Raw genomic sequence first — 25,894 nt, 5'->3', positions numbered from 1 at the left:
ATGCAGCTCCATGAACATAAACAACGCTCTGGAGACAACAGAGTTAGAGGTAAAAAGCTATGCCTTTGTAGCCAGACAGTCCTAGGTACAAAGCCTGAATCTGCCATGTGAAATACTACCTCAAGGGAATTACTTTACTTCTCTGGCCACCCTACCCCTATTAGAAAACAGGGATACTTGTATTAGGCTTCTTTAATGCAAACAACAGAAATCTGACAAATTCAGTTAATCAAAAAGGAGTAAATTGGACTGACAGTGGGGAGCCTGCTGAATCCCAGTAAGGGTTTCAGAAACTGAGCCAGGTCCAAGGACCTCAGGATTAGCAATGAGAATACCATCATGTCAGCTGCATCCCCTCCTATAACAAACCTCCCTTTTCTGGTAAGGAACTGGGCTCTAGGCAGTTCTAGGCCTTCACCTTTCCAGCCTAGCAACACAAAATTTAAGTGTCCCTGCCAAATCTATTTTGAACATTTTCTGGCAAAGGACTCTGGCTCAACTACGTCACATGCTTGCCCCTAAACTACAACTAAGCTCCAGTGATGTTGACTTGTGTTCCTGTGGTTAGTACAGCAAAGATGTTACAAGAAAAAGAGGGAGAAAAAAGATGGGCAGAGACAAGAGCTACCATGAGACCTAGAACAAGGAATTGTAAGGATTAAATGAAATGATGTCTATGAAATATCCTCACACGATTTCTTTCTAGTAGTAAGCATTGAATAAACGGTAGCTATTATTAACTCACCTGACCATGATGAGTTAATCCCTCCTCCTGGATGCACCATACTTTAATCTTAGCCAAGTTGTGAAAACTGAAAAAGACAAACTGACTCCCATTCAACTAAGAAGACTATTTATTGAAATAATACAATGATGTTACAAGGATGCATTTCATGTGGCCTAGAAAGCTGGGCGTTCATAAGTGCATGGTGCCTGGTTACTGGAACTAGAGAATCCTCTGCTTAATCAACCGCACATACCACAGACATTCTGGGTTCCTTCTCTGTCGAAGTACATGTGCTGAGATTCAGAGATTGGTTAAGTCTTCTGGAACTAAGTCTTTACAAAATTCCATTAAAGTAAGATAGCACTCAACTGGTTCCAATTATGTCATTCTTGCAAATAGTCCACTATGGGGATCCCCAAATAATCAGCAGCAAGTTCCTGATAAGCATGATAGCCATTCAGTGGGGGGGGGTGTCTTTATAGAATTACCCATTGTCAAACTATGTATCAGACAACACATGGTTTGGCAGTGTATGCTAAGTATGGAACATCACAAACAAGGTATTTTTGAATGCTTAAAGTCTTGGAAGGGCAGATTCTCATCTTATTCCACTTGTGATGGACTCACTGGGCTAGACAGCACACATTTCAGCCCCCATGCACGTTTTTCCTGCAAAGAATTATGAAGAATATTTGGGAGCTACCTCCTGTTGTCCAGGATGACAGAAGGATAATGGATCCTGCTACTTGGCATGCAAAGGCAGCAGTAGGAAAGGTGTACCATCAACATCACCCATATCATTCCTCTCCATGATTCATCAAGGTGGGAAAATTTACTTATTTTAAGAGAGGAGAGGCTCTTGTGTTAAAGGGGTCAAGGTCCACAGTTGCTTCCAAATTTATCACCACTGCTGGCACTTTTGGGGTTCTTTTAGGATAGCCTGTGGGAGGCATGAGAGAACATTGGGCATTGGAGTGGGCTACTGATGCTTATCTCATGCTTTACTGATGGAAGAGAAGCATATAACTAAAAAAGTTAAATTTTTTTTATGATGAAGTATTTCCTTGGCACACAAAATGGGTCATTACATGGTTCTCTAAACTGATTTAAAGGCAGATTTTATGACAATGGGTAATTACATTTATACTTCTCAACAATAAAATTAACAGGGAAAATTTTTCCTGTTTAATTTTGTGCTGTTTTCCCATTGATCCAATATAGGAAGCTTAGGGCAGTGACTTCTTATGGGAGTGTCATAAAAAGCACAATAAGAAGACTTTAACATGTCTATGAAACTGACATATGTTAGTTGAAAGTATAACTATTACACTTGGAAAAGGAAAGAAGTCACCAGTAGTTGAACTATTCAAGTTTTTGTTAATGTTTTGGTGTTAACAAATTGTTTTGAATAAGTCTATGACAAATCTGCCTCTGTATTGTCACCTCTTATGCTTTTATGAATTCCCAGAGTATCCAACTTGAGTGCTCATTAGTTTGTGCATTTATTTTAAAATTTACTTTAAAGCCCTCTGAATTCCAAAGTACCTTTTCAGTGGCTAGACCACAGGGCCAAAGATCCAGGAGTCCTGCTTTCTTCACCCAGCTTTGCCATTATAAGCTGTATCACACTGTGCAAACCACTTCACATCTTTGGCTTTTGGTTTCTTCATCTGTACAATGAAGTGGTTGGACCAGCTGATCTTTGAGTGGTGGATTCTAGGAGGTGGAACTGGTTTCCATGGTGAATTTAATGTAAGAGCTGTGGTTGAATGTGGTTGTCAGGCAATTTTAAAAGTTTTGGTCATTACTGCAGGAGTTTTATTTAAAAAGGCTGTAAACACAGAGTTACAAGTCAAACTGTTCAAAGTTGATGATCTCCCGCATACACATATTCAAAAGCTTTATAAAGTCCAATACATAGGCATATCATTTCCAACTGGTTATATATGATGTTTGTAGTTGTTTTTACAAAAGTCTGTAATTAAATTTGAGAATGTGGCTACTATTTATTTAAAAAAAAAACATTACTAGCACAGAGCTTCTCTCTCTCTCTGTCTCTCTCTCACACACACACACACACACACACACACACACACGTACCATCACATTCTCAAGCTTCCTCTCTAGTAAGAATCCTCTGATACTGAATAAGAACAATATTTTAACTAAAGTTTTCTGTACATTCCTTAATTTCAGGGCTTCTACAGTTTATTTCGTGCATGAATTCTCTGGTGTTTAGTTAGGGCTGAACTTCTACTGAAGTTTTTCCCACATTCCTTACAAGCATAGGGTTTTTCTCCAGTATGAATTCTCTGATGATCATGCAAATTGGTTTTCTTTCGAAAGGCTCGCCCACATTCATTACATTCATAGGGTTTTTCTCCAGTATGAGTTCTCTCATGCTGAATGAGGGATGAACTTTGACTGAAGGCTTTCCCACAGTCAATACATTCATAGGGTTTCTCTCCAGTGTGGGTTCTCTCATGCTGAGTAAGTGATGAGCGTCGACTGAAGGCTTCTCCACATTCATTACATTCATAGGGTTTTTCTCCAGTATGAATTCTGTGATGCTCTATGAAGCTTGTACTCCTTTTGAAAGCTTTTCCACATACATTACACTGATAGGGTTTCTCTCCAGGATGAGAAATAGGTTGCTGACTAAAGTTCTGCTCACATTCATAGGGGTTCTGTCCGGTATGGATCCTCTGATGATCAGTAAAGTCAGTAATGTGACTGAAGTCTTGCCCACAGTCATTACAATGATAGGATTTCACTTCAGTGACAGTGCTTTCAAGTTGAGTAAGAGATGAGCTGTGCTTGAAATCTATGCTGTAGTTATTGCTTTGGTAAGGTTTGCCTCTCTTATGAATCCTCATATGTTTATAAAGGGATGGACTCTGACCAAAAGCCCTCCCACATATGCTACATTCAAAAGGTTTCTCTCCTGTATGAGTCCTTTCATGCTGGACAAGGGAAGAACATCGACTAAAGGCTTTCCCACATTCCTTACACTGGAAGGGTTTCTCTCCACTATGTGTGACCTCATGCTGAGTGAGGGATGTGCCATGCCTAAAAGATCTCCCACATAAATTACATCGATAGGGTTTCTCGCCAGTGTGAATTCTCTGGTGTTGAACAAGGGAGGAGCTGCGCTGGAAGGCTTTCCCACAGAGACTGCACTGGTAAGGTTTCTCTCCTGTGTGGGCATTCTCATGCTGACCAAGGGATGAGCTATGCCTGAAGGCCTTTCCACACACATTACATTCAAAGGGCTTCTCCCCAGTGTGAATTCTCTGATGCTCAGTAAGTTGTGTCTTCCAGAGGAAGGTTTTCCCGCAGTCAGTACATTCATGGTGTTTCTTTCCAGGATAAATTCCCTGATCTGTACCATTGGGGAAAGCTCCCTCTCCTTTATGAGTTTTCTCATGTTTAGTAAGTGATGATCTATGAATAAAGGCTTTTCTACATTTGTCACATTTATAAGGTTTCTTCTTTGCAAGGATATTATTCTGATTAATCATATCTGAATTATGTCCCAAATTGCTTCCAAGTGTATCACATTCACTAGGCCGTGAAGGAATGTTCAGTTGTGTTACCAGGACTGTGTTCAATCTAGAGTGTTCACCAAATTTATTTTGCTGAAAATTTTCCTCTGCTGTGATTATTTTCTTCTGGTTGGATGCATCTGGCCCCAGGTATCTTTTCCAGTTTTCCTGGTGCCTCTCTAACTGGCTACTAACAACCCAAGTGCTTTCCAATGTGGCATGTGAAAGGCCATCTGTGCTACGGGATCCTGCAGATACACTCTGTTGCAGATGTGATGATTTGGCTTCAGGCCTGGTCTTCCAGTCTGAAAAAAACCCAAAGTGCAAAAGTCCCCTATTCCCTCCTGTTGAAACAAACTGCTACAGTAGGAACAAGGAAATGAAAGAAATATAAACCATATGTGATTGTTTTGAAATTGGTCCTATAATTTGGAGAGAAGACCCAAGATGAAGGAAGGGAAGAGTGAAGAGAAGTGACAGTGCAGGCTGCAGAACCAGAGTGTATGACAAGTCTAGAATGAGGCAGCCCATCCAGGAGGGCCAGTTAGGAAGTAAGGGAATAAGTGAGACTGAGAATGTTAGGCACAGACACAAATGGAATAAAATCATGGTCTGTCTTGCAAGAGCCTATCTGCTTTCCATGCTTCCTGTCCATTTTACAAATCATCCCAAAATCTATCTTCCTACTACAGCTATTTCACAATTTCTTTCAAGTCGCCTCTAAGTTTCCAAATCTTCAAATCCTACGGAGAAAATCCACAGCCACTGACGTAATTGAAATCATTCTTTGACATACTTGGAGACCAATGGCTATACTTTAAAAACTGAGATAAAGTAATATTTCAGGAGGCAAATCATCATTGCCTTTACAATTAGGGCTAAGGCTTTAGCCTATTTGAGTTCTGGTTCTACAATAAACACCTCTCTTGACCAAAAAGGATTTTACTCAGCCTAATAAATTGATCTCTAAACCCATATGTAACCTCAGAATACTAATAGCAGACAATTAATTAGTCTCTAAGTTCTAAAAATGGTAACTTTTAAAAACTAAGGGGAAGGAGGGCTCTGGGGTGATGGAAATGTTCCATACTGAAATCAACTTAGTTTAGATGGGTGAATGCATTTGTGAAAATCAGTTGGATAGTACTTAGAAGAGCTGTATATCTTACTGTATGCACATTTTTTTCTTGAAAAAACCATAAATATGGAACTCTGGTTAATGATATGCATGCTGAAGTATGTAGGGGTGAAATGTACTTGTGTTGGCAACTTAGTTGGAAATACATCAAAAAGACAGATTTTTAAAAAAAGATTGATAGATGGGACAGATGAAAAATATGTGATAAAGCAAACATAATAAAATTTTAACAACTACAGAATCTTGGTGGTACGTATATGGTGTTCACTGTGTAATTTTTTCAACTTTCCATACATTTGAAAATATTCATAATAAAATGTCAGGAGAGAAAAAAACGAACAACCAAAGAACTCTAAACCTCAAAATTCCTTACCCTGGAACAAGGCTCAATTCTAATTTCCCAATGACAGAAAACGCTTTGTATTTCTTTTAGAATACTTCTCAGAGGGATAGTCAAGAAATGTGTGTTGATATGAATGAATGAATCACATTCAAAAACAATCAAGTAATTCCTGACTTCTTTCTATGTGCTCTATAACACAGACAAAATACATAGATATAAAATAGACTCTTTCTCCAAGACCTTGAAGACTTGGAAATAAGACTCAATCTTTTGATAAAAAATGAAAACCATCAGATGGTATATTTTTAAACCATCAGATGGTATATATATTTAAATCAGGGAAGAAGAAATAAATACATAAAAACATATTATGTTCATGGATTAAATAGACACCTTGAACTTAAGGAATAGATAGCTCTGAATAGGTAGAAAGTATTATCTAACTAGGGAAAGTGTACACTACTTACAGAAAGCATTAAAAAGAAGTTCAACCCAAGTGCAATTTGTTTTAGTGAGAACAGAAAGAGAATACTGGAAGATATAATAGAGGACCCTTAAATCAAGCGGGAGTTTTTGTTTCCTATAATAAGGTACAGGGAGTAACAGCACAGTTTTGTCAGAGGTAGGTGGTTTATGAAGATAAAACATTAAAATCCAATATACTCCACCAAGTGATGAGTAGATAAACAAAATGTGCTATGTCCATACAATGGAGTATAACTCACCAATAAAAAATAAGGAGGTACTAATACATGCTACAACATGAACGAACCCTGAAAATATTATGCTAAGTGAAAGAAGCCAGTCACAAAAGACTACATATTATATGATTCCATTTACATAAAATACCCAGAAATGGTAACCCATTGAGATAAAAAGATTAATGGGTGTAGGGGTAGCTGGGAATGGAGAGTGACTGCTACTGGGTATGGGGTTTCTTTTTGGGTGTTGTAACGTTCTGTAGTTAGATACTGGTGATGGTTGCACAACTCAGAAAATACCTGAAAAACCACTACATTGTACAGTTTAGAAAGGCGAATTTTATGGTATGTAAATTATATCTCAAAAAAGCTATGATTTTAAAAATCCAATATGGGTTATAAAAAGACAGAGTGAGCAATTTCAACTGGGAATTATAGTAATCTCCATGTGGGGCCTAGTTTAGGAGGAAAATAACCTGAATTGCAACAAACAGTCTAAACTGACTGGGGTGTTTGAACTGAGGGATTAGAGATCCAGTGGTTTCTAATGGGCAAGGGGAGAAATGGATCATGGGCAAGGTAGCAAAATGCACTGGCTGGGGATGAAAGATGTTTAATTTGGATTTTAGGTATTTAACTGCATGGGACTTCCACAAGGAGGGGTCCTGTGAGAAGGAAAAAAAGTGACCAGGGTACAAGTAAGGATGATTTCTGAGTCCAAAGCATAGAATAAAGAGCTGTAACTACCACCCTTGTATGGTGGTAATACAGAAAGAAAGGGGAGGAAACTGAAGAGCAGACTCCTTAGGCAGATTCGCTTAGGGGGAAAACCAAGCAAAGTCAAAGACCTAAAGCCAAGAAGTACTTAGTAAGCCAGGAGACCAGGAGAGGATGATAGTCCAGGAACCATGGAGAGGCAATGAAGCAAACTGGCATGAAAACAGAGTGGAAGGAAGATGGTACTCCTCCCCAGAGAGGTGTTGTATGAGTGTGGTCAGGAAAAGAAGTCTGAAGGCAAGTTATGAAAAGACAAGGAATCAAAGCCATGAGTACTTCCCACAAGTCTGGGGCTACCAACCATAAAAGCAGCAAGACAAAACAAGAAGATACGGGGGAGTTCAATTCATGTCTGAATGAGTAAGAAAAGGGAATGCTAATCATGATGGGAGATTGAGGACACCAGAGGAGAAAATCCAGCAATAGGGTCACAGTGTAGGGAAAAATGGTATTCGGTATTCAGTGTAGGACAAAGGGGTAAATATTCCTCTAAGACCTGCCAGCAGCAGGAACCCCTATTGGAGAAGGGAAACAGAGGAGTCACCCAGGAGATGGCTCAGCCTCCTCTGCAGGTCTAGAAGCAACCAAGGCACCCATATGAAGGTGCTCCCCAGCCCACCGCCCCCCCCCCAGGTGTGCCACTGTCTGCACTGATTCCTGCATGCCTGACTCCCCCTCATTTACCTGGACAGAAAGGTCTTTGGATTTCTCCCTCTGATATCCATGGCTCTTCTCCTTGCTCCAATTTGAAGATCACCTCTGGCTTGGAAACTTGATATCCTGCTCATGGGTAAATACACAAGATTTGGTTGTTTGTGCAAGTGGACAAAGACCCTTACTACAAGTCAGTACTAGTCCTTGATCTTCAGGAACTCTGAAGGGAAAAAAAAAGGGGCAACTTGAGGAGTCATGCAATCAAATGACCTGTTTCCAGTTCTGCAAAAGAAAGAACTTTACCTAAAAAGCAGGCTCAGAAAACAGTAAAGCTGAGTCCCAAAGAGAAGAACAAGGTCTAACTGTGAACACCCTGCTCACTGCCACCTAATCTATGAGCCCCATAACCTTAGCACCTGAGAAAGGAAAAACCTGCCAGGAGGCAAGACACTGACTTGGTCCTTACCAAGAGAAACCAGGTGGCTATAGTTCTCCAGCATCACATCCCTGTACAAGCGCCTCTGAGCAGGGTCCACGTGGTGCCATTCTTCCTGGGTGAAGTCCACAGCCACATCTTTGAATGTCACTGATTCCTGTAGGATCACATTCCTGTTCAACTAGGGATCAACATCAAAAATGTTCCCATGGCAATACTGCGAACATACTGTAGGCTCATCAGAAACAGTGATCGCACATTTGATACCCTGAGGGGGGAATGTTGGGTTAAATATACTAGTTGCTTACATCATTTTGCGAAGAATCCAGTATGGCAGACAGGAAAGTCATGAGGGGCAATACGCTCTGCAATCCCATATCCCTACTTAGCTATTGTGTTTTCCTAGAAAGCCAAGCCTTGTCACACAATTACCAATTAATTCCTCACTGCTCATGCACTTCCTTTGTTAGAAAATCCAAATATAGTGGGGAGTAAAAACAATAGCCCTCCTTCACCTCCTTCACCAATCCCACTGTGCTCCCTAGAAATAAACACTATTAACAGTTTGGTACATACATGCAAGAGTCCCTAATCCATGTTTCATTCACACATACACAGAGTCTTGTTTTGTGAAATACCTTACATATTGCTCTACAACTTGCTTTTTGCATTTAACTATTGGAGATCTTCCCTGAGGGGTACAAATAATTTCACCTTATCCTTTGAGTTGCTTCACAGTACTCCACAGACAGCTGTATCATAACAGATTCATTGCATAAAACCAACAGCACTCCATTGTACTAAGGATAAGATTCAGACATCCCTACCATCTGGACTCTAGCCAGGCTGCCCTTGCTGAATACATCTGGCTTGTTCCTACCCTGGGACCTTTATACTTGTTACTCCCTCTTCCTCTAGGATCTCCACATGTTGAAAACTAGTTTCTAGTTATCCAGGTCTCATGTCAAGCACATACCCTCAGGAAAGTTGTCTTAGCACCTCCCTCCAATTTATTCTCCATCACATTACCACGTTAATATTCCTCCAAACACAGGTATCTCTCACTGCTCAAATCCCTGCCACTTGAACTCAGGAATCAAACATATCCAGATAAAAAGGACATCTGTACTTCTAACAATAATCTGAGATTAGCTTAACTTCTCTGTCCCCCCCCCCACCATGAGCTCCACGAGAATGGGGACTTTATCTATCTTGATCAGTTATATGCCCAGCACGGAGTGGATGCTTAAAAAATGCTTGGTGAGGGGGCTTGGCTGAGCCTGGGGGGCTCAGTCAGTTAAGCGGCTGCCTTCAGCTCATATCATGATCCTGGGGTCCTGGGATCGAGCCCCACGTCAAGCTCCCTCTCCCTCTGCCCCTCCAACCCGCTCAAGCTCTATTGCTGTCTCTCTCTCTCTCTCTAATAAAATCTTAAAAAAAAAAAAATGCTTGGTGAATGAATAAATAGACCAGTCCCTGTTAGTAGACAATTGGATTACTTTCCGTATTTGGCTCCTACAAACATTACTGCAATAACTCCTTTGTGTAAACATAGCTAGTTAGAATTGGAATTGCGAGGTCAAGGTCTTTTCCCGCTTCTTACCCCTCCAATCACTTCTTCCTCACCAGCCCACTGAACCTAGGCAGGCTAAGATCCCCCAAGCCTCTCCATCAGTTCTGATGTTCATGGACTGATTTTTGTCTTATCTTACTAGGCCTTGTTAACCTATGAAACACCTGTCACCATGCCTTACCAGAAATATTTCCTTTGGTCCTGGTCAGATTTCAATCTCAAAAATGTACACCAAAAAATATGGTAAAGACAATTAGTATGAAAAGACACTGAAAGCAGAGCTCAGTTCACTGGAGCAGTGAGGGAAGGTTACATGCAAGTATCAGCCTTATTTTGTGTCCTTCTCCCGGTGGGCTTAGCTATAGCTCAACTGGAGTTACTTCAATTTCCTGGAGGGTGTCATTCTCTTCCCACCTTCCCACCGGTCTTTCCGTTGCTAATTCCATTTCATACTTCAGGTGTTGGTTAACAGATCTTCAGTGAAGTGTTCTGATCCCCCACTGGAGGGTCAATCCCTGTATTATGTGCTTTAAGCCATTTTGTACACCTATGATTATTCAAATAAATCTAATTATCTATTTCATACTTGCTTTCCTAGTTAGATGATGAGCATTATGAGGACAGAGACTACACTTTTCTTTAACTTGAAAACACCAGTGTCCAGCAAGTGTGTGATTCACACCGAACACTGGTTTCCTGACAGAGATTTGAATTTTAGAGAAGACAGGAGTGGCCCCTTCTCCTCCTGAGTGAGGAACATGACCACATCCACACACAACACTGGCTCCTCTGTATCCTATTCGTGCTCAGCACTGTGGCTGTGTCCCTGCAGGAACAAGGAAGTGCTGGAACATGGGAGATTTTTCAGAGATCGGGGATCTGACTGTGCCAGGTCAGATGACACTAGATATTTACTAGGTGCCTGTCTTTACCAGACACACTGCAGCAGAAAGAAAAATGCAAATGAAAAACACTGCAGTCCTTGAGTAGGTTCCAGTTTATTTTAAAATGTCTTATTCAGGGGCGCCTGGGTGGCACAGCGGTTAAGCGTCTGCCTTCGGCTCAGGGCGTGATCCCGGCGTTGTGGGATCGAGCCCCACATCAGGCTCCTCTGCTATGAGCCTGCCTCTTCCTCTCCCACTCCCCCTGCTTGTGTTCCCTCTCTCGCTGGCTGTCTCTATCTCTGTCAAATAAATAAATAAAATCTTTAAAAAGAAATGTCTTATTCATTACAGCACAATATGAGATGATCCATAGTAAAGCGAGGTACCACAGGCCTTCAGAGGAGGGAAAATGAGGGAAGGGAGAGAAGCTTAAGGCAGGCTATGCGCTGGGCCTGAAGACGTAAATACCATTTGAATGGAAGAAGAAAGTGGGAATTCAATCCAGGAATTACCAACCCTGCAAAAGGAGGCTGGGCTTCGGATGGGCCTGGCCAAAAGGGAAAAAGGGGTTGGATCGACGCAGGCATTTTAAGTCAGGTTGTAAGAAGTAACACTTTCTCCCCATTGCCTACTCTGTCCTGTAAACATACAGCCCCTTTGGTTGTCAGCCAACCTGGATTCCTTTGCCTAACTGGTCCCCCTTATCTATTTATTATTATTATTTTAAAATATTTATTTATGTAAATAATCTCTAAACCCAACATGGGGCTTGAACTCACAAACCTGAGATCAAGAGTCACATACTCCTCCGACTGAGCCAGCCAGGCACCCCTATTATTTTTTTAATTAATTAAGTAATCTCCACACCTAACGTGGGGCTCAAACTCATGACCCTGAGATCAAGAGTCATATGCTCTTCTTTTTTTTTTTTTTTTTTAAAGATTTTATTTATTTATTTTACAGAGATAGAGACAGCCAGCAAGAAAGGGAACACAAGCAAGGGGAGTGGGAGAGGAAGAAGCAGGCTCATAGCAGAGAAGCCTGATGTGGGGCTCGATCCCACAACGCCGGGATCACGCCCTGAGCCGAAGGCAGACGCTTAACCGCTGTGCCACCCAGGCTCTTCTCACTGAGCCAGCCAGGCACCCCTGGTTTCCCCATATCTAATACACAGCCTACTGATTTTCTTCTGCTTCCCCAAACAGACTGCACTCATGGTAAAGAATGTGTGGACCAGTAAACAAATGTCTAGTCCAAGTTCAACAAATGTCATTTCTTGCCTCAACAGGACAACTACTGGCTTCTGTTCTACTCTTGGTCACAAAGACTCTCTTTTCTACCCACTATAAGTCAGCAAACCTCTGATCATGCAAACCAGGACACCATCACCTCTTACCTGGACCACTGCTGCAGCCTCCTAACTTGTCTCTCTCCTTTTCGAAACACTCCTGCCCTGCTCCCAGGTCTATCTTCCATAGTCAGATTAAGTTGTTTCTTTGCTTAAAAATCTCCAACAGGATCTCAATTCACTCCAAGTAAAAGCCAAAGTCCTTACAGAGGCCTACACGGCCCCCCACAGTCTGCCCTCCCACCCCCGCTATCTCCTTGACTTCATCTTGAGCCTCATCCCTGACCCACTGCTCTCCCCCCTTCGCTTACCCTGTCCCCTTCAGATTCCTGGACACACTAAGCATGTTTCTGCTCTGGAGCCTTTGCTTTGACTGTTCCGTTGACCTGGAAGCCTCTTCCTACAGATGTGCACGTGGCTCCCACTCACTTGCTCCAGCTCTTTGTTCAAATGTCACCTCATCGGAGCAAACGTCCCTGACCACCCTGCCTAAAACAGCACCCCCACCCTGCCCTGTCACTCTGGTTTCCTCTCCCTTTCATAGTGCTTACCATCTGACATATATTTCATTTGTTTACAGTATGTATAGCAGAGCACAATGTAAACTCCGGGAGAGCCGGGCTATTATCTATTTTCATGTCCGACTTTCCGTTGCCTAGAACAGGCCTGGCACATAGTAGGTGTTCTAGAAATATTTAATAAATGGATTTTTAAATTTATTTATTTATTTATTTTTAAAAGATTTTATTTATTTATTTGACACAAAGAGAGACAGCCAGCAAGAGAGGGAACACAAGCAGGAGGAGTGGGAGAGGAAGAAGCAGGCTCCCAGGGGAGCACGGAGCCTGACACAGGGCTCGATCCCAGGACACTGGGATCACGCCTTGAGCCAAAGGCAGATGCTTAACGACTGAGCCATCCAGGAGCCCCAATAAATGGCTTTTTAAAAAGATTTTCTATTTATTTTTAGCATGCACATGAGAGAGAGACAGACAGAGGGAGCGTGAAAGCGAGCATGAGCAGGGGGAGAGGCAGAGGGAGATGCAGACTCCCCACTGAGCAGGGAGCCCGGATCGGGACTCGAGCCCAGGACCCCGGGATCATGCTCTGAGCTGAAGGCAGACGCTTAACGGACTGAGCCAGCCAGGCACCCAATAAATGTTTTTCTTGAGATTAAAAATTAGATTCCTCCGTGCGACCTTCAGAGTCCTTCATCACCTGGTCCGCACCTTACTTCCACAGCCTCAGCTCTGGCTTCTCCCTCCCTCCGACACCATAATTCAGCCTGTGGAAGAGTTACAACTTGAAACTAAACACTCTCTTTTGCCTCTGTAAAAATGCTTGGCCTCCCTCCTCTGCCCTAGGTAACATTTATTCTTTCACCAAGACTCTGTAAAGTTCTCTCCTCTGGGGCTCTCTCCCACCCCCAGGTCTGAGCCAAGCGCCTCCCACCTCCCAAGACGCTCCTCCTCCCTAGGCCCCTCTCAGGCATGCTCACAGACACTACGTTATAGTGTCTGTTACCTAGGATTCACTGTGCTCTCAAAGGGTCAAGATCTTGTCTCAGGCACCTTTGAAACTCCAGAAGTCAGAACCAGTTTGGTACATAAACGACAATCAAGAGCTTGTAAGATTAAATAGGTAAAATGTACTGAGACCCCCGGTGTGAGTGAGCCACTCTGAGTGAGCTCAACACGACGCCATTCACCCACCTTCCAGATACAACTGGACCTCATTATCAACCCCTTTTAAAAATTAACAAGGTTATCACGAAGTATCAAGTATTTTGCCTTCGTCATGTTACATAAAAGGTCCAAAGAACTAGAAACAGCATATACTAAGCTGAAAAGACTCAATTTCCTGGGCCATAAAAAGCGGCACACCAATAACATGCAATATCCCTTGGGTGAATCACAGACCTCCTGGCCCAATCTTCTCATCTCTAACATCTGTATCTGGGTTCCCTGAACTGAAAACCAGGAGTTTTAAGAGCAGAAGGGTCAAAGGGCACTTCCAGCTCTGAAGAACAACATTTGCAAATATAAAGAGATAGCCCCTCCAACTCTCACATGTGCCAACTCTGGCAGAGAAATCTGCTCCAATTCTAGCTCAGGAAACTTTGTAACTTAGAAACTTTGCAAGCTGAAAACCAGAGAATGGTAGCTAGTAAGTAAAAACAACCATATTTATACAAACTACTCCCTCTAAGACCAAAATTAGTTTGCCCAATTAGAACACATTACATTTGCTAAGACACAGTGTGGGGTTTTGACTCAAGTACTGCGTGCTCTCTGATACCAGACCAATAATAGCTTGGTAAACTGGGTTAAGGGGTTATATAATGATTGAATACGGAGAGAAGACACTATGACTGCTAGCCTTTACACACACACACACAAACACAAACACACACACACACACACACACACACACACACACACAGATGCCCTACTTAGGCTAAGGGCATTATCATCCATAGCATCCTGCCTGGAAACCTGGACCTCATCCTTGCCTCTTCATTTTTCCTTTATGCCCTTAAATCACCAAGAGCCTCAAAAAACATCTACTACATATAGTCCCTCCCCTTCATCTCTCAAATCCTGCTCAAATCCTCCCAACAATGTTACCATTAAGCCAAGCAATAACTTTCTAAATCCAAACTAATATGGTAGCCACCAGAAACATCACTACTGAGTACTTGTAATGTGGCTAATTCAAACTGGGATGTGTGGCAAGTGTAAAATACACCTGGATTTCAAAGACAACACCAAAATAAAGAAATAAATAAAATAGCTCATTAATAATTTTAAAATAGTCGTGCAGAAATATTTCAGTTACATTGGGTTAAATAATATGTATTACTAAAATTAATTTCACCTATTTATTTCTATATTGTGCTACTAGAAAATTTTAAATTATATATGTAGTTTACATGTTTTTGGACAGTGTTGCTCTACACTGTCCTAGATCTCCACCTCATCCTGTGGATACACCTAGATAGCACCCACATCAGTGCAAGTAACCCAGGAAATGACCTGAAGGCTGGCAGAACAGACCCTCCACAGTGAAATGTAGAGAAGAGGCCACAATGAAGAGAGTAGCAAGGGTGAAAACTGGTGAAGACTGATCTGTGGGGCTGTATGCAGGGGGGAGGAACAATGTGCGCGCAGAGACTGAAGAGAAGCAGACCCCCACCCACACCAGGCACCCCAGGCACCCCAGGCACATGGGACCTGCACTGGGAAGATGAATCCCTGTAACATTCAGCTTTGAAAAATCAGAGGAGCCTAACTTTGAAAGTTCCTACAGTAAGTGGGGCTTAACACATGGAACTTTAATAAAGTTTTTTAATGATTTTATTTATTTGAGAGAGAAAGAGAGTGTCTGCGAGTAGAGCAAGAGACAGAGCATGATGGGGGGGGAGGGGCAAGGGGATATGGAGAAGACGACTCCCCGCTGAGCAGGGAGCCTGCCACAGAGCCCAATCCCTGGACCCTGAGACCATGACCTGAGCAGAAGGCAGACGCCCAACAGACTGAGCCACCCAGGTGCTCCATGCAACTTTAAAAAAAATCAGTGGATTCAGCTCTAGAAGAGCCAGACAGGGAGACAGGAAACTGAGTTCCTGCCCTTAAAGAGACAGCACAACAAATAGCCCCAGGGAGATAACACCATAGAAGGAGCAGTTTGAAAATCACCTGGGATATAGAGGTAGGAGATTTATTTACTAATCTCAGAGAGTGTGCTAGAGGGGCAGGGATCTTTGAGAGACTTCTCCAAGAACAAAAGAGCTGGCAGGTGCCATTTCCCTCCCCCACTCCTCACCCTGAATACATGGACACCTGTGGAAACCACTGCAGTGTGAACACTCCACCTAGCTTGCTGACAGTACACCCTGCCCCAGTGCTCTTCCGTGGACTCACCCTATAACCCAGCCTGAGTAGGAGTTTTCCCAGGAGGCTGCAGGCCCCTCCCACAGCAGACCAGCAGGGAACTGACTGGCATCGTCTGCCCAACCCTCAAGTTCTCCTGTAGACCTGCCCCCTCCAATATACCCTTGGCCGGATTTCAACCAAAGCAGTGCCACAAGTCTGGCAGTATGTAAAAAGAAATTAGTACATGTATAAAAAAAAATCAGTCAAGAGAGTCACAAAATAAAAGGATACACCATATACATAAAATGTGAGGGGAGAGGAATAAAGGATGGGTTCAAACTCTGGAGACTATCAACACAAACTGCTATATGCGTCAGATTCTATATATACAAACCTAATGGTAACTACAAACCAAAACCAGTAACAGATATGCCAAAAAAAGAGAGGGAAAGGAATCCAAGTATATCACTAAAGAAAGCCAGCAAACTATGAAAGAAGAGAGTAAGAGAAGGAAGGAACAGAAAAGCACTGCAAAAGCAACCATAAAACAAGTAACAAAATGGCAGTTAAGTACAAACCTATCAATAATTACTTTGAATGTAAATGGACAAAACGCTCCAGTCCAAAGACACAGGGTGATAAAAGTGGAGAAAAAAAGCAAGATCCATCTTTATGCTGCCTCCTAGAGACTCATTCCAGACGTAAAGACATGCAGACTTAAAGTGGAAGGATAGGAAAGCATTTATCAGGCAAATGGAAGTGAAAAGAAAGCTGGGGTAGCATTACTTATATTGGACAAAACAGACTTTAAAACGAAGACTGTAGGGGGCGCCTGGATGGCTCAGTCGATTAAGCGTCCGCCTTTGGCTCAGGTCCTGATACCTGGGGCCTGGGATCCGGCTCCCTGCTCTGCAGGGAGTCTGCTCCCTCTGCCTCTGCCATTCCCCCTGCTTGTGCGCACTCTCTCTGTGTGTCGAATAAATAAAAATCTTTTTAAAAAATGAAAAACAAAACAAAGACTGTAACAAGAGACAAAGATGGACACTATATAATCATAAAGGAGATAATTCAACAAGAAGATACAACAACTGTAAATATGCACGCACCCAACATGGGAGCACCCAAATATAAACAGCAGCTCATAAAAAACATAAAGGAAGTAATCAAGAGTAATACATAATAGTAGAGGACTTTAACACTCCACTTACATCAATGAATAGATCATCCAAACAGAAAATCTACTAGGAAACAGTGGCTTTGAATAACACATTGGACCAGATGGATCTAACAGATACATTCAGAACATTCCATCCTAAAATAGCAGAATACACATTCTTTTCAAGTGCATATGAAACATTCTTCAGAACAGGTCATATGTTAGGCCACAAAACAAGTCTGAAGAAATTAAAGAAGAATGAAGGCATACCATGCATCTTTTTCAACCACAATGCTATGAAACTAGAAATCAACCACAAGAAAAAATCTGGAAGAAACACAAACATGTGGAGGTTAAATAACATGCTACTGAACAGTGAATGGGTCAACCAAGAAATCAAAGAGGAAATAAAAAAAAATACATGGAGACAAATGAAAACACCACAGTCCAAAATCTTTGGGATACAGCAAAAACGGTTCTAAAGGGAAGTTTATAGTGATACAGGCTTACATCTTTCTCTCCAATTTTGCCTCCTGCCATACACCCTATGCTTCTACCCAATGGACTCCTTGCCCTAATTACATCATTCTCTTTCAAGGCTCTTTGTCTGTGTACATCTTATCTGACCACTATGTATACATTCTTCCCTCAGGTCTGTGGGAAAAATTCCTACTCACCTTTCTAGAACCACTTCAATGGTCTGAAGCTTCTTCTGAAGCTTTTCCAGATGCCTCATCTCCCTGTCTCCCCCTCAGCATTTGGTCCACATCTCCATTTCAGAACAGTAGATGTTTAGTGTTGTTTTTCTGTTTTGTTTTTAAGTACTCTTACCCCCAACCTGGGCTTGAACTCACGACTCTAAAATCAAGACTTGCATGTTCTACCAACTGAGCCAGCCAGGCGCCTAGAACTGTAGCTTTTTTTTTTTTTAAAGATTTTATTTGACGCAGAGAGAAAGAGAGCACAAGCAGGGGGAGCTGCAGGCAGAGGGAGAGGGAGAAGCAGGCTCCCCATTAGATCATGACCTGAGCAAAAGGCAGTTGCTCAACCAAAGGCAGTTGAGCCACCCAGGCACCCCTAGAACTGTAGCTTTTTATTCATGTTTTTTTCCCTCAACATTTTCTCAAACTCTTTTTCATTTCAGTATCTCCAAAACCAAGCATGTTAGAATTGTCCAGAATCATCGGAGCAACTTAGAAAACTTGCCATGCATGCATAGAGGGCCCCGACAAACAACTTTTAAAAACTTCTCAGGTGATTCATTATAAAAGAGCAACAGCTAACATCCAGTGAACACTCACCACAGGCTAGGCACTGAGCTCGGTCATTTATGTGCACGCTCTCACTGTTTCCTCATTGAAGCCCTACTGATGTCCCAAAGGAAACAAGTACCTTCCCCTGACTACTTACGAAGTGTGACCCTAGTTAAGAACCACTGCCTGGCACAGAGAAGGTATTCCAAAAATGTCTGCTGAGTGAATGAATACAGAGTCTGGGTCACTCTTTTTTTTTTAAGATTTTATTTATTTGACAGAGATGGAGCACAAGCAGGGAGAGTAGCAGGCAGAGGGAGAGGAAGAAGCAGGCTCCCAGAGAAGCACGTAGCATGATGAGGGGCTCAATCCCAGGACCCTGGGATCATGACTTGAACTAAAGGCAGACACTTAACCAACTGAGCCACCCGCACCCATTCTAGGTCATTCTTACTGAAGGAAAACAAGGAGTCATTTTGATTTAAAAAAAAAAAATTAAGTGAATTAAATTTTTGGAAAATAGCAGGGAAAAACAGAAAAATGGTGGTGCTAAGAGCCGAATTCAAAAGCTGGCTTCTCTTAAATATCAGCCAAACAGAAAAACCTTTGGCACATCTAGTATATAAAAGAAACAACTGGGGCGCCTGGCTGGCCCAGTCAGTGCAGTGTGTGGCTCCTGATCTTGGGGTTCTGAGTTGGAGCTTGTAGAGATTACTTAAAATAAAATCTTAAAAAAAAAGAAACAACAAAAACAAAACAAATGACTTTAAAGGGAATAAACAAAACCAGTAAAATACACAGCAGGTGTTAAGAAGTATGAAAAATCTTAATGACATGGGTAATTTTTATATTTTAAATCACCAATCTTGACGCAAAAAAAGTTTACTTAAACTGTTAATACCCAATCATCCTCTTGATAAAAGATCTAAATGTTTTCTAGATAAATTCTTTCAAAAGGCAGAAAGAGATGAAAAGCAATAAGAATGTTTCTACAACTTGAGGATAAACACACCACCAAACCACTGAAAGATCTTCTTTTCTCACTCTAAGGGCTATTTCACTTAAGAAGGCAGATACAAATATTTTTATTTTTATTTTATTTATTTTTTTTTAAAGATTTTATTTATTTATTTGACAGAGATAGAGACAGCCAGCGAGAGAGGGAACACAAGCAGGGGGAGTGGGAGAGGAAGAAGCAGGCTCACAGCAGAGGAGCCTGATGTGGGGCTCGATCCCATAACGACAGGATCACGCCCTGAGCCAAAGGCAGACGCTTAACCGCTGTGCCACCCAGGCACCCCAGATACAAATATTTTTAAATTGTATTTTTCAAAAAAAAATTTACCAACTGTAACCAAGAGAATTTTATCCCAGTATTATTTGTAATCATGAATATTTTAGAAACAACCTAATGTCCTATGAGAAATGGTTAAATAAATTTTGGTATGTTCATGCAAAGCAATACAAAACAGCCATTAAAGGTGTTTCTTAGGGGCGCCTGGGTGGCTCAGTTGGTTAAGCGTCTGCCTTCGGCTCAGGTCATGATCTCTGAGTCCTAGGATTGAGCCCTGAGTTGGGCTCCCAGCTCAGTGGGGAGTCTGCTTCTCCTTCTCCCTCTGTCTCTCCCCCAGCTCATGCTCTGTCTCAAATAAATGAATAAAATCTTTTTTGTTTTAAGAGTTTATTTATTTATTTGACAGAGAGACAGTGAGAAAGGGAACACAGCAGGGGGAGTGGGAGAGGGAGAAGCAGGCTCCCACTGAGCAGGGAGCCCCACATGGGGCTCGATCCCTGGATCCTGGGATCACGACCCGAGCTGAAGGCAGACGCTCAACAACTGAGCCACCCAGGCGACCTGAATAAAATCTTTAGAAAAAAAAAAACAAAACAAAAGAAAAATCCATATAAAACTTATACGGAATTTAAAATGTTTAAGGGAGGGGCGCCTGAGTGGCTCAGCCTTTGGGCGTCTGCCTTCGGCTCAGGGCATGATCCTGGAGTTCTGGGATCGGGCCCCATGTCAGGCTCTCCCACTGGGAGCCTGCTTCTTTCTCTCCCACTCCCCCTGCTTGTGTTCCCTCTCTCACTGGCTGTCTCTCTCTGTTAAATAAATAAATAAATAATCTTTAAAAAAATAAATAAATAAAATAAAATGTTTAAGGGAAAAACACGCATAGGGAGAAAAGAAAATTCATCACAACAAATACAGAGGTGCTAAAAAGGGATCACAAATGACTTTTTTCTATTAAAAAAATATGTACTATACATACGTTCACATGCTTTGATAAGATATACATATATTTTTTAGAGATTTTATTTATTTATTTGAGAGAGAGAGACAGCAGGAGGAGGGGCGGGGGGGAGAGAGAGAGAGAGAATCTCAAGCAGACTTCACCTTAATGAAGAGCCCAATGCATGGGGCTCTATCTCATGACCCTGAGATCATGACCTGAGCCAAAATCAAGAGTCAGACGCTTAATCAAATGAGCCACACAAGTACTCCTGATAAGATATATTTTAATAAATGTAGTATAAGACATAGAAAAGAGGAAAACAATCATATTTTTTTTTAAATAGGTCTTAGAAGAACAGGTTTTGACCTGTCTTAACATTGTCTTAAAGACAAAATTTCTTGGAGAACCTGGGTGGCTCAATCAGTTAAGTCTCCGACTCTTGATTTCAGCTCAGGTCACAATCTCTAGGTTGTGAGATCCAGCTCCACCGTCAGGCTCTGCTCTCAGCGTGGAGTCCGCTTGACAGTCGCTCTCCCTCTGCCCCTCACCCGCTTGCAATCTCTCTCTAAATAAATAAAATCTGTAAAAAGAAAAGAAAAAGGGGTGCCTGGGTGGCTCAGGCAGTTAAGCATCTGCCTTCAGCTCAGGTCATAAGCTCAGGGTCCTGAGACTGAGTCCATGTGGGGCTCCCTGTTCAATGGCGGGCCTGCTTCTCCCTCTCCCTCTGCTGTCCACCCTGCTTGTGCTCTCTCACTCTTTCTTGCACTCCGTCTCTCAAATAAATAAATAAAATCTTTTAAAAAATAAAAAATTTTAAAAGGACAAAATTTCTTAGAAGTGTTCAGTGAAAGTTACACTGTTTCACACAATTATTTCATCAGAAAATTAGGGTCACTGTAACTGGAAAACTAGTTTTTGCTATGTTAGTAGAAAATGCAGAAAGTACAAAATTACTGCTTGGGATTAAATGGTTATGAGTGTTTGCTACTGTGACACCCACTTACAGAGTGTGTACTCTGGAGAAAGGAATGAAAGCAGACAAATGGCCCTGCCCTAAAGGAGCTAGCTGAAAGCTTAGTATGGAGACGGATGGGGAAACACACAACTCCATATGACATAAAAACAGTACTATGACTGCTGTGCCCAGATGCTGTGGGAATGCACAAGAGGGGCACCTGACCTTACCCAGAGGAAAGAGTGGCTGGGCTAAGGCTTAAAGCCCAACTCCAGCCAGCTCAGGAGGAGGCGAAGAAAGGGGACCTCTGGACACAGGGAGCTCGAACATTCCTGACTGCAAACATACTGACCTGGTTCAGCAAGTGGCTTGGCTGCCCCTGGGGGTCCAGAAGCATCTTGTTTGAGTCAGGATGACCTGAGCCGGCTTTGGATGAGCCTGTTCATCCTGATGGCCTAACCACAGAGCTCTTGGGATCTGAGGACCAGGTCCTGGTCCCTCTCTACTTCCTCCCCTTCAAGGTAATCCTGGTCTCCATATGCAACATTTTCTTATAAAACTTTCCCCATTTCTTACTGTTCTGGTGGTTTCACCTTTTTTTTTATTCCTAACGAAGAATGCAGGGCATATAATGAAGAAAAAGATACCTAATGTTTACATAGATTCAGCTACTAATGATCCTTCAGATCCTAAGGATTTTTGGGGTATCCCCCCTCTGCTCCTGTTCCCCTCCATTTTGGAGCCACTTCAGGTATTTGTTAGCCAAACGCTAGAAGAAGGTCCCAGCCCCCAAACACCTCTTCATGGGAGCTCCAACTTTCAAACTCTTGCTTCTACATTTCATCGTTCACAGCATTCTTGAAAACTAAGAGGTAATCATCTTAGTTTCCTGCTCAACAGTGACTCAAGCTACACCAACCACTTGCAGCTCCCTGAACACACCAGACACACACATCCTGCTGCTGAGAGCACTCTACTCCAGACCTGTGGGTCACTAACTCCCTCGCCTCCTTCCAGTCTGTCCAGATGTCCCCATCTCAGTAAGAATAAGGCTTACCTTGACTACGCTATTTAAGGTGAACCCTTACCACAAGCCGCTCTCTTCCCCACTCAATCCCCCTTACTTTTCTCTACCTTCTTCCCCCTCTGGTACTGTCAGCTTCTAGTATATTATAAAAGTTACTTACTGCATTTTTCTGTCTCCTCCTTCTAGTACGTAAGCCCCACAAAAACAAAGATCATTATAAATGTTGTTCACTAATGTTTCGCAATCGCTTAGGAAAGTGTCTTAGCACATCACAGGGGTTCAATGGCTATCGGCTGAATGAATAGATAAATGAATGAATGGGTTACCAGGGCCACAAAGAAAAACGTCCAAACTCCCTTCTATTCTCATCTACCCACTGCCTGCAGCCCACACCCACTGTCACACAGGAGAACGGTTTCATGAACATGCCCCTCATCTTCTTGCCTCCTAACGTCCGTGACCCACAAAGTCCATCAGCTCAATCTCCACCCCCTTCATTTCCACTTGCTGGCCTCTCCTCCCATTCAAAAGTGACATCTCCACTGACTCTTTCTCACAGGCAGAATTTCCTCTCCCCTCTCTGTACGCACAGCAGCCTAGCAGCCTCTGGACCTCAGAAACAACACCTGACACCACCTTTCCTGTGCCATACACTTCTTCAGGAGGCTTCCCCCACTCAGTTAACCTCCAGGATAAGCAGTCACATGACTCAATTACTCATCTCTTGCATTCCCTGGAGGGCCAAGCTCAGAGAAAAGGAACCTCCGACAAAGGTAAATTTCTGCAAAAAAAACCCCCCTTTGTAGATTCAGTTGTTCCGTCCTTCCTCCAGGGTCGTCCTTCCTCCAGGGTCGTTACCTGCAGCCTGAGTTAGGTTAACCCAAGGGGACTGTGAGGCCATTCCGAGAAAATATAACTGAACTAGAGTACTTGGGCAACAAAGCTTTCAAAGTTGAAAGCAGTCCCTAACATTCACTGCCCAGAACACAAATCTACTTTCACCATTAAAAAGGCAACCCCTGGGGTGCCTGGGTGGCTCAGTCAGTTAACCATTTGCCTTCGGCTCAGGTCATGATCCCAGGGTCCTAGGATCCAGCCCCGCATCAGGCTCCCTACTCAGCAGGGAGCCTGCTTCTCTCTCTCCCTGCCGCTCCCCTGCTTGTGCTCTCTCTGTCAAATAAATAAATAAAATCTCAAAAAAAAAAAAAAAAAAAGCAACCCCTACAGAAAGGATCATCACCCCCATGAGATGTTAAGTGTATTAAGCGATCCTAATTCTCACACCCTGCTGAGGAAGCACTTTATATGGAACCACACTGATGACCAGTAATTTGCTCTGGCACATGTCAAACCAAACAACTATCTTGTTCTAGTATTGTTACTTGTTTTACTCACCCTTATAAAACAAAAACATAAAAGAAGTAAAAGATATAAAGGCATTATATGTTTAATTTACTATAAAAATTTTTTTTTAAAGATTCATTTATTTTAGAGAGAGAGCACGCATGCAAACGGGAGTGGCGGGGAGGGGCAGAGGGAAAAGAGGAGAATCTCAAGCAGTCTCCCCACTGAGCATGTAGCCGGACCTCACGACCCTGAGATCATGACCTGAGCCGAAACCAAAAGTCCCAAGCTTAACCACCTGAGCCACCAGGTGCCCCTAATTTATGGCAAACTGCTTTTCTATGACATTACTAGTCAGTATTTTTATCTGGTTTTTTTGTTTATTTGTTTTTTTAGATTTTACTTTTAAGTAATCTCTATACCCAAGGTGGGGCTCCAACTCTCAACCCCAAGTTCAAGAGTCACATGCTCAACTAACTGTGCCAGGCAGGCGCCCCTGGACTGATTTTGATAGTCTCACACACTTAGCAACGAAAGTCTGTGAGTTTTCCTTAATTCTAATGAGAGTGTGGATTAAAATACCATCTAAACCTTGCTATATTTTCACCGATATACTCTATGTAAATCAATGCATAAACTCAGAGTTGTGATGCTTCTAGAAAATGCCTCCTCTCTCACAAGAATAAATGAGTTAAAAAATCAACCTCAAATTAACGAAGCTGAAGAATGAACATCTGGGGGTGTACACTATTATACCTTTGTTAAGGCAAAAAACAAAAACAAAAACACACGAAAAGCTATGGGACAGGTCCTCCCTGTTTTGTATGGTTCCCGCCCACCACGCTGCCCCAAGAAAGCCCATCTCCAGCCTCTTCCAAGGCAAATCCTGACCAAGCTTCTTCGGCTCCTAGGGTCTCTTATGGCCCCTGGGTCAGAGGCTGGGGCTGCTCTCTCCTTCCCTCACTAAGTTACTTCCTCCTCTGTAGTTTTCTACCCTGTCACCCTACCCTCTTCATTCCTTGACAGAGTTCAAGGAATTGGCCTGGCACTCAGGACTCTCAAAAGTGACACTTCCCGACACATTCACTCTTAACTCTTCCCGCAGAACCTCACCGCCCTGGTCTCCTCCTCCCCACAGTGCGGCCCCCCTTTTGAGATGCCCAATCCCCCCAGCTCTGAACATCCTGGGTTTCATTCGCACAGCTGGGAGGCTCTGAGGGGATGACCAAGCTAGGAAAGGCAGTTGCACAGAGGAAGAACAATGACGGCTCTAAACACGCCCCGGGGGCCTGGCTGGATGGGATGCCCCGGGGTAGTGAGGAACGCGCTGCTCACCTGGGGCGCGGCCGTCGGAGGCCTCGGGGCCATTCCTGCCTCGCCCGGGCCGGCTGCCAGACTGGGGCTGGGGAGAGAGGACAAGGCCCACTCACCCGGCTGCAACCGCCGACCCCTCCCCGCCGCGCCGGGCCCGCCTCCGCCCCTCAGCCACTTCTCCGGGAGAAGGTTAGGGAGCTGCACGGACCGCGCCTAGGCCTGCTGTTCCCCCGGCCCCAAATTAAAGGCTCTCAGCATCCTGGACACCGTCCTCTGACCACGCCCAGTCCCACCCGCAGGATGGTGGGCGCGGCCGGGTGGATACAAGCCAAACCCGTGGGAGGTGCCGCCTCGACCCACGCACTCGGAATTACCGCCTCCTGGGGATTCCGGATTTCGCGATCTCCGGCCCACCCAGGGCTCGGGCCAGCTCCTCCTGCGCGCGCTGCAGGTTCAGTCCTCTCCAGTTCTGATGGGCGAAGGGACGGCCCAAAGCGGCCTTAGCCGCACTGGGGCCGGACAATGGCCGCAGCGGCAGGGCAGAGCCGGAAGTGCGCGTGCGCACGCGGAGCCTTGGTCCCGCAACTCCGGCGCCGTGGCTGACTACACT

At 43.3% G+C, this 25,894-nt stretch overlaps 1 protein-coding gene across 4 annotated transcripts; it reads right to left on the bottom strand.

Moving 5' to 3' along the window:
- Positions 1-836: 836 nt before the first annotated feature.
- Positions 837-25,894, bottom strand: ZFP90 (ZFP90 zinc finger protein). 4 transcript variants are annotated; one of them, XM_034672510.1, is made up of 5 exons: positions 25,659-25,894; positions 25,306-25,372; positions 8,352-8,502; positions 7,916-8,011; positions 837-4,577 (listed from the first exon to the last, which is right to left on the bottom strand). In XM_034672510.1, the coding sequence occupies exons 2-5, from the start codon at positions 25,336-25,338 to the stop codon at positions 2,929-2,931; spliced, it is 1,929 nt and encodes a 642-aa protein (XP_034528401.1). In that variant the 5' UTR covers positions 25,339-25,372; positions 25,659-25,894; the 3' UTR covers positions 837-2,928. The 4 variants fall into 4 exon arrangements, with proteins under 4 accessions (XP_034528401.1, XP_034528402.1, XP_019659333.1 ...); XM_034672511.1 differs by having other exon boundaries at positions 8,352-8,478; XM_019803774.2 differs by having other exon boundaries at positions 25,649-25,863.

Source organism: Ailuropoda melanoleuca, chromosome 12 (assembly GCF_002007445.2).
Source record: "Ailuropoda melanoleuca isolate Jingjing chromosome 12, ASM200744v2, whole genome shotgun sequence".
Classification (NCBI taxonomy): Eukaryota; Metazoa; Chordata; class Mammalia; order Carnivora; family Ursidae; genus Ailuropoda; species Ailuropoda melanoleuca.
This window is presented reverse-complemented; position numbering and strand designations above follow the sequence as displayed.

Coding starts and splice junctions, on each gene's coding strand:
- ZFP90 (XM_034672510.1), bottom strand. CDS start 25,338: ATGGCCCCGAGGCCTCCGACGGCCGCGCCCCAG. Junction 8,503..25,305: donor CTCCGACGGCCGCGCCCCAG/GTGAGCAGCGCG, acceptor GTTGATCCCTAG/TTGAACAGGAATGTGATCCT. Junction 4,578..7,915: donor CCAAAGACCTTTCTGTCCAG/GTAAATGAGGGG, acceptor GGTTTTTTTCAG/ACTGGAAGACCAGGCCTGAA.